This window comes from Oryzias latipes, chromosome 2 (genome assembly GCF_053564925.1).
Source record: "Oryzias latipes strain Hd-rR chromosome 2, Olatipes_Hd-rR_3.1".
Classification (NCBI taxonomy): domain Eukaryota; kingdom Metazoa; phylum Chordata; class Actinopteri; order Beloniformes; family Adrianichthyidae; genus Oryzias; species Oryzias latipes.
In genome coordinates this window covers 341164-350194 of record NC_136238.1, presented here as the reverse complement: position 1 = coordinate 350194, position 9031 = coordinate 341164, and the positions used below count along the sequence as shown (strand labels likewise).

Here is a 9031-nt window from a genome sequence, read left to right as displayed (position 1 = left end):
CTGTGGTCACGTACATGTGGTCGATAAGACTCAGGAAGATCTCCGGCATCGGAAACGACCTGGCCAAAGCGCTCCTCGGCATGCACTACAGCACCCTGCTCACTCACGACGTGGTCAGGGATCACTACGACACCGTCTACTACTCCGGCTTGTCCTACCTGATGTTCAGGGGAGTGAGGTTCACGGGCTGCGGAGTGTCCCTGATGCAGCAAAAGTCGGCTCTGTACGCGCTGGGCACGCAGGTGCTGTGCAACCCGACGGCGAACAACACTCACCAGGTGTGCACCGTGAACCAGTACTGCGAGTCGGTGGTGATACCGGACACCCTGGAGTCGCCCGGGCTTTACATCCCCAACCTGTACATGAAAGACGTGCGAGGGGGAGACGTGCACCTGGAGGGGCGCGGAGGGCCGTACGACATGGTGATCGCGGACGCCTTCAACGGCTTCTGCCCGGAGTCCGACAGCGCTTGCGGCTACCGCAGGCCGTACATCTTCACCACCGGCCGGTCCCAGAGCCTGCAGGGACTCACGGGCGAGGTGCCCTTGGATCCGCTCATGCGCTCGGAGGCCTACACCTGCATGCCCACTCTGCTCAGGCCCTTCAGCTCGGCGCTCAGGTCGCGAGGCAGACGCAGAGGCGACGGCGGAGAGGACAGCAACCACAGCGTCTTCTGCGACGCCCTGCACGCGGCGGAGTTCGAAAAGAGCGTGCTGGATCACGTGGGGGACCTCTTCAAGGACACCACGGAGAGAGCGAATGGGAACAAGCGGGCCACGGACATCATGCAGCCCTCGCTCGGGGTGGCTTTCTGCGGTACTTACAGCATCGGGAAGACCTCGGACAGGAAGCTCATGAGCGCCTGCGCCGCGACGGGCGGCGAGCCCCTCGTCGACAGGCTCGCGCCCAGAATCAGCGGCACGGGCCTGTTCGCTTGCAACCCCATGCAGACCACCGCTCGGTTGATAGCTCCCATATTCAGCAGGATATTCGAGAGCCCCAACCATGGTCGCAGGCTGTTCTTGTGAGGGAGGAAACGGAACGTAAAACGGGCGAAGCGCGCGGGAGAAAGGAGAGAGAAGAGAAAGCAGGGAGGAAGGATGCCTCGGGTCAGGGGGCCCGGCTTAGCGCGCAAGGTGGCCCGCGGACTCTGGGCCTTTGCTGAATTGGTGCTTTTGTGCGGGGTCAATTTCTTCGTGACCCTGTACATGCACCCAGTTGACCGCGAGCGCGCCATCGCCTTGATTAGGAAGAGGGAGGAGGCCGAAGTGGACGCCGCCATCAACACAGTGGCCAGGTCCATCACGGGCCTGGACGCGAACATAGAAATGATCAAGGGGATCATCGGCTCCGAGTCATGTGACAGGGCCGTGACCGCCGAGTACGTGAACGAGCTGCGCTCGGCCGAGACTCAGAGGGACCAGCTCCGCTACATGCTCATGGCGCTCAGGGGCCGGATCGATGCTGTCAGGCTGGTGGGCGCGGTGGACACTCTGTCAGACAGCGTGGGGCTTCAACTCAACGCTTCGGCCAAGATAAACAGGACGGTGCTCGCCTTGAACGTCCACAGGGACCTCGACGACATGAGGGAACCGGTGTCTAAAATGACGGTGGAAGATGCCAGCGGGGCTTACGAAGACGGCCATCTTACTCAGAGGCACCCTCACTGGCTCGTGTGACCGCCCTTAAACTGGGTAGTCCCGCTACGGTTCTCTGATGGGGAACGCATATAAATTCCTACCGGAAGGTCTGGGTTGTTGGGGTTTCAGGGCTTTTCTTTTCTTTTCTTTCTTAGTGTACCTGCCCTTTGTATAAAGTGTGTCTCTTTTTTGTTTTGTTTTCAAATGCAACAGTGTTTGACTGTCTGTGTGTGTTGATCTTGTAACAAATTCTGAATAAAATAATTTCTGAAAACACAACTGCTTGGCTTGTTTCCATATTCTGTTTGCCAAGAAATGTAGAGAGAAGATGTGAGACTACAGTAGGCGTACTTCAATCAACAGCAATATGATTTTATTCAAAGTACAAAAGGAAAATAAGTCTTACATTTCAAGAGGGTACAGTTCATGTGATTGGATTGCATGCTGAGGGTACAGTTCATGTGATTGGATTGCATGCTATGAAAAAGAAATGCACGAGGTAGAAAGACAACTACGCAAGCCTTCGCTGTTTCAATGGCAGTCACAAGGAATAACATCTGCTTGTCGAAAGAAACCTCTGAGATAACTGTGGTAAAGAAAACAAATTGTAAAAGAGTAAAAGCAAAACACTTCGATGACAATTCCTATGCAATCATGTTCCACACACCTGTTTTTTTTAAAAAAAAAATATAATATAAAAAAATGATGATGAAATAATGTGAACATTGTGAGCAAAAATGTTCATACGTAGACATTTTTGTCACCTTCGTAGCAAATGGGTCGGGTCAGCGTATTTCCAGTCTCCGAGTTACGGTGGCAGTCGCTGAACTCCTCTGCCACGTTCATGTAAAGCGTCTGGGATTGGCAGCAAGACAGCGGCCTGTAGTCGAACAGAGCGGCCGCAGCTGCGTTTTTAGCCGAAAACACATCTGCGTCCAAGGCGAAGGGTCGTACCCTTTTGTGTACGTAGCTGGGATCCGCTTTCTCCATTCCGCTTCGGGCGGCAAGCTCAGCGATGGCTTGAACGATGGTGGGTCCATCGAGCGGCTTGCAGTCCAAGACCACGTGGATGTCCCTTTCAACGCGCCCGCCGCCTTCCCTTGAGCGGTACTGCACGGTGAACCACGTGCGCAGGAGGAAAATCATCCTCTTGAACTTGACCTCGGACACCGTCTCCCTCAAAGAACTGTCGATCAGTGGGAGGACTCTCATGCTCCCACCCTGGCACACTCTGGTGGTGCACCACGCTGCCAAGACGATCTGTTCCTTGAACACGAAACAGCACCAGTGAAAGTAATGCGTGCCCATGTCCACGTCGAACAGCCGCGGCAGGTGCACGTCGGGCCCGATGGCCGCCTGGGTGCTCTCGGGGCACCATTTCCCCACTAGCACGCGGTCCCAAAACCCCGGGATGTGAGGCATGCAAACGTATCTGTAGGCATCATACTCAGGCAAGAGCTTATTTTCCCAGTAGGTGAAAGACATGTCGTTTGCTGGATTCTTTATCAGGGTCTGGAACGCTGCGTAAAAAAAAAAAAAAGAGAGAGAGAAATCAGAGAGAGGAAAGTCAGACTCTTGAAGCTGTGCAAGGTCGAGGTGCTAGAGGGTGTGCCTCTTACCTCGCTGAAGTTCCTCGTCACTTGGCGACCCTTCGGCCAACATCCTTTCAACGCATTCCTCTTTTTCGATCCTCGTCATGAAGCGGTCGCTACCTTCTCGCTCCAGTTCCCAAGCTCCTACAGCCTCCATCTCCGGCATGTCAGCCAGCGCGTTTGCCGTGGCGTTCACCATTCCGTTCTCGGAGACGACCCAGTGCTTTCGGCAGCCTCCCTGCGCTCTGATGCACAGCGTGCACAGGACGCATCCGCAGAGGCACTGCACGGGTCGATTGAGTTGCAGGAGATACCCGCAGCACACCGGCGCACGGTTGAAAACCCGTCTGCATGATGGGCAAGTGATGAGATCTTCGAGCGTGGATAGGGAGACGCCGGGGATGCCGTCCCAAGGGCGCGGCCCCGCGCTGCACTCTGCGCTCCAGCACGCAAGCTCCTCTTCTGCGGGCGTCCTGGGCTCGCGTCGGTTGGACTCCACGGAGAGACAGAGCCCTGGAGACTCACTCTGCAGCGCTGCGCCGGGCTCGTCTTTCGGCGGCTCGACGTCAGGCTGCGAGCTCGGGCGTCCGTCCCCCCCATGGTCGAGATCTTCGTCACCCGTCTCGGGTGGCGGAAGTAGTGAGCCGGGAAGCTCAATCGTCTCCGCGCAAGTCGAAGCGACCCGAGGAGGAACTTGGTAACCGTTTGGGGGTTCCGCCGCGCGCGGCTCGATGCAATCGGGGTAGGTGATCAAGTTGATGTCGTCGTACGCTTTCGTGATGACGCTCTCGCACAGCATGGCGCTGGCTTCTTCCTCCAGCGTACCGTACTCCTCGTCCTCAGTCGAAGTCAAATAATATCTGGAGGGGTTTCTGTAACGCACCCACAGTGACACAAAAGACAACTTGTGAATATCACCTTCAAACCAGGCCTCCCAGGATCGACGGGGATACCCACGGCTGGCCACTGATGCTCCAGATGGCAGTGTGCAGCTCTTCGTCCATTCGCTTCGCGACCTCGACGCCTTCCTCGGACTCCGGGACGTCGATCTCCTCCGGGCGGAGCGAGCGTTCGCTCTCCGCGCCTCGGTCTTGCTCCGTGGCGTCCACCGGGCTAGGCGGAGGCGCCGGAGTGGGCTCGACGTTTTTTGCTTTCCCCAGGGCTTCGAGTCCAACGCAGATCGCGCCTCCCGGTACCGGCTGTCGCCCTCCATCCGCGAGGGCCTCGCGACACCCCGCGCTTTCAGCACCAGGACACAGAGGCTCGCCGCGAGCCTCTTCCGCCTCGTCTTCGGTTTCCTCCGGAGAGGCTGCCTCGTTTTCTACGCGCCCCCGACTCTTGTCGTCTTCGTCCGAGGAGGAGGCGCTGACATCAGATGGACTGCACGCGCGCTCTTTGGCCTCGTACTCGGCCGTGCGAATTTCGCCCTTCTCTTCTTCGCCCTCGCTGTACTCGCCTTCGCTGGAGCTGTCTTCCTTTGTCGAACAACACCCTAGTCTCCAGGGCCTGGTCGCGGTGTCTCGCTCCGTGCGACGGCCTCTCCGCGAGGACGACGATTGGGGGTTCGCGCGGTCAAAATTGCAACCGGCGTGAGGCACAGCCCAGCGAACTGCCTTTCGCCTGCCGTCGTGAGCTTCGCCGACATCCACGCCAAAGTGCGACGGTTCTTCACCAGTGGGCCCCTCTGGCTCGGTCCTCCTTTTCACGAGCCGAATCTCGGATTTAGTCCTGCGAGGGCTGAGGCTCGGGTCCCGCTTGCGCTTGATCCTCTCGCTCCGGTGATATTTGCCGTCTCCTTTTCGCACGCAACCGCCCGCAGGGTTTGCCCTTCTGCGACGAGGTGCAAATTCAGGGTCGAGCTCCTTTCCAACCTGCCTCTTGAGTGTCGGGTAGAGGGGAGGCTCGCGGTCGAGACGGACGCATCCGAGGGCCCGCTCGCGTCCGCTTCCTCGGTAACGATCGCGGACTCCATCCCTCTGGTCGCGGCGGGAGATCTCGCCCTCGGCCCACTCGGGCGTCCAGTCGAAGCGCTTTCTTTCTCTCCTTCTCTTCTCCGTTTCGTGCCTTCTCCTTTGCTGCAGGTTGCGCAGGGGAGAAGGCGTAGTGTATCTGCGTTGGCCCCCGCCGATCCTTCTTTGTTCGGGCCTGGCCTTCCTCTGCATCTTTTCGTTCTCGTATCCAGCCGAAATCACCCTCATTGCACCGCGGGCTTCGTTAGAACAGAGAGCCGAGTTCCACCCAGATGCCGAGGGGCGAATCTCTAGTGTTCCTGTACGAACGAACGCTGGGGTGTGAGCTCAGTCCTCTGTGAGCAAACTTGGCAGCACTTATATAGCCCCTCCTCGACAGTCTCGAAATCTCTGCAACAGAAGAAACTCTCACCTTCCTCACTTTCATGCCAAAACAAAACTCATCACTATCAGTGAGTCTGACCTTCCCCCAGAGTGCAAGAACTCCGCTCGCAGCAAGACGTCTCTGGGTTGGACGAGATCCGTCAGAGTCAGGCCGATGTTTACAGCGTCTGACCGATGTGAACAGCGTCCGTCCGACAGCCACTCGCCTCCTCCGACCAGGCTTAAAAACGGCCGAGTGCAGTTCATAGAATACGACCGATGCTCGCAGTCACTGTCCTCCCTCCTCGACCTTCCCGCGAAGCTCAAAAAGTCAGACCGGCATCTCGCACGCCAAGCATCCACGGTGGCATCAATCCGCTGTTAATCGGAGCAGCCCAGACATTCGAAACACAAAAAGTTCTGGGCTCAGAAAAGAAAACTGGTAGGCTCAGGGGAAGGTAGAGAATGTTTGGGAGCAATAGGAAAACAGGAGAGGCAGGGAGTAAGACATGAAGGTGGAGACTTGGGAGGAGCAGTGCTCAGGGGAAGGTGGAGAATGTTTGGGACCAATAGGAAAAAAAGGAGAGGCAGGGAGTAAAAGATGAAGGTGGAGACTTGGGAGGAGCAGTGGAAGCCCATGCTCTATGAAGGTGGGGGGAGAAAAGAGAGCAGAGTGGTGTTGGTGACCATAAAATTACTTCTGATCAGCGCAACTGCTTGTGCACGCAGATGTTTTTTTTTTTGTTTTGTTTGTTTTGTTTTGTCAATTCACGCTTGCAGAAGCCAGGCTTACAAACCTCTCTCTTTCCCACTCCGGAGATCGGCAGGAATAAAGCACAGGGTGCACTGCCGTGAACGTGTGAACACATTTTTTAGGTTTTTTTTTTGACAAAGAAAATGTGTAGTGTATTTTCCCAGAGATGAAGCGCAAGCTGTGTTCGGTGGCAAAACACTTCAAAGCAACGAGAGCATTTTTGAACGAGCTCCTTTATTTCGCACTCAAACGCACAGTGTCCATCTCAGAGCGCACCGAGCTTTTCAAACAGTTTCACGACAAGATACATCCGCTTATATCCAAAGGATGGTGCACATGCAACACAGACAAAATGAAATACACATGAAAACCCACTACGCAAACTACATTTCTCTTTCCCACTCCGGAGATCGGCAGGAATAAAGCACAGGGTGCACTGCCGTGAACGTGTGAACACATTTTTTGGGTTTTTTTTTGACAAAGAAAATGTGTAGTGTATTTTCCCAGAGATGAAGCGCAAGCTGTGTTCGGTGGCAAAACACTTCAAAGCAACGAGAGCATTTTTGAACGAGCTCCTTTATTTCGCACTCAAACGCACAGTGTCCATCTCAGAGAGCACCGAGCTTTTCAAACAGTTTCACGACAAGATACATCTGCTTCTATCCAAAGGATGGTGCACATGCAACACAGACAAAATGAAAAAAAAAATACACATTCGATCCAACTACACAAACTACAGCATCTTAGTCCTCCTCAGCTTTGCGGATCTGGGGATCGCAGGCCCTGCTCCGCCTCCCCCTCCGCAGTACACCAAGTAGATGATCCCAGCAGAAAGCGCTCCGCACCAGGTCGTGAGAAGGCCCATCGAAATCCACAAAGCCGAGCTGCTGGCGAACCCCGATAGCCAGCCTCCCAAAGAGACTCTCCCTGCCACGATCTCGTTGTACTTTGCGTCAAAATCAGTCAGGTCTCTGGTGATGTTGTTCAGGTTTTGACGCACGGACAACAGGTTCGACGTCGTGTTCACGGCTCGCAGCAGCTCCATTTCAGGAGTCCCGGGCAGACTGTCTTTCAGCAGGTCCGCGAACGACACCGGCCCGTCCGATATGTGCGGCCTGGAGAAAGGCTTCAGCGGGGGGGATTCGATCTCGACCGTGACCGACCCCTCCATCCAAGTTACCTTCTTGTCGCGGTAGCAGATGTTTCTGTGGCACTCTCCGCACACGGTCTTGCATTCCGAGGGGTCCTCGACGCACCTCCTGTACCTTTCGTGAAGCTCGGGCCTCCTGCAGTACTTTCCGTGGCACTCGGAGGGCTCGTAGAACCGTCCGTCTATGAGCCAAACATCGTAGTCTGGCCAACAGGGAACGCCATCGGTGCTGATTTTGGGCATTGGTATGATCCCTCGGACCACGGCGCGCTCCACGGCGTTCGGCAACGAGTGCACGATGAACAGCTTTCGATTTCTGTACAGGGCCGCGCCCACGGTCGGGAACTCGGACAGACCCGGGTGATCGCGCATCACGGTCATGCCACTGGGGCAGCTCCCCGAGCGCTTGGAGGCGATTTGCCTCAGACAGTTTTCCACCCCCCTGGCCATGAACTTGGTGTGCATGGCAGCCTGCGTCATCTGATGGGTCACGCTTTGCATCTGAGCGTACCACATCTGGTAGCTGGCCATCACGGAGAACTTGACGTTGGTGTCTCGCAGGGCTGCCTCGGTGTTGCGCTTCATCGCGTCCCTGAGGAGTCCAAAGTTCTTGTTGGCGATCTCGGTGTTGCGCTTCATCTTCCTCTCCTGTTCGTCTATCCTCCCGTCTATCAGCGCCACGTTGGCGTCGAGCCGGTTGCTCACCTCCACCAGTTGCCCAGCGACATTCGTGAACGCGTTCTTCACGGAGTCCATCTGGACCTCCAAGCGATCCACTCTCTGAGACACGTGCAATGCCAGACCCAGGGCAGCGCCTCCGAGCAACGAGCCCAGGAACCTCTTGTGCCTCGTGCGGCGTCGCTCGGGCCCGTCGAGTGCCGGGAAGGGTGCATTGTCGGGCAGGGCGTACGCAGAGGCCTTGCGCTCCTGCGCGGCCAACTCCTCCAGACCCTCTCTCATCAGGTCTCCGGCCCTGCGGGCATCGTCTGTGATCTCGTGCGCTGAATCGCACAGCTTGCCGTAGTCTCTCCGGCAGCCGTCATCACCTCCGCAGACCGAGATCAGGCAGGGCTTGAGGGCGCTCACGTCATAGTTGACGCAGCTCACGTTCAGGTTGATGTAGTCCAGGCCCGGGGTGAAGTTGGACACGAAGTGGATGGCTTCCGCCGGTTTCACGATCACCCCGCGATCGTGCTCCACCACCGGCCTGTCCAACGCGTAGCTGTCGTCCACGGAGACTAGATTCAGGCCCTGGCTGCTCTCTCCCGTGTTGTGCGCGGTGCACACCCTGCTCACGGGCGGAGCGTACTCGACGAACCTTTTCGCATCCAGGATCCCCACCGTGTAGTGATTGGGATCGGTCGTGGGCACCATGGTGTTGATGTTTATCGCTACCTGCGGAGGCCTGCCCGACGACTCGACCCGCTTGTTCGGTTCCCCGGGGGTGCACGACTCCATGGCGTACAAGTTCCCCACGTAGATCCTGTCGTAGCTGGTCGAGTACATCTCCCTGTGGGGCTCCTTGAACACCCCGAGTGCTCCGTGGACGGCCACGAGGCCGG

General features: G+C 56.7%; 1 protein-coding gene across 1 annotated transcript; it reads right to left on the bottom strand.

Moving 5' to 3' along the window:
• Positions 1-1991: 1991 nt before the first annotated feature.
• LOC144990054 (uncharacterized) lies at positions 1992-4549 on the bottom strand. Its single transcript, XM_078942563.1, has 2 exons — positions 3260-4549; positions 1992-3160 (listed from the first exon to the last, which is right to left on the bottom strand). The coding sequence occupies exons 1-2, from the start codon at positions 4443-4445 to the stop codon at positions 2382-2384; spliced, it is 1965 nt and encodes a 654-aa protein (XP_078798689.1). The 5' UTR covers positions 4446-4549; the 3' UTR covers positions 1992-2381.
• Between the last annotated feature and the right edge of the window lie 4482 nt (positions 4550-9031).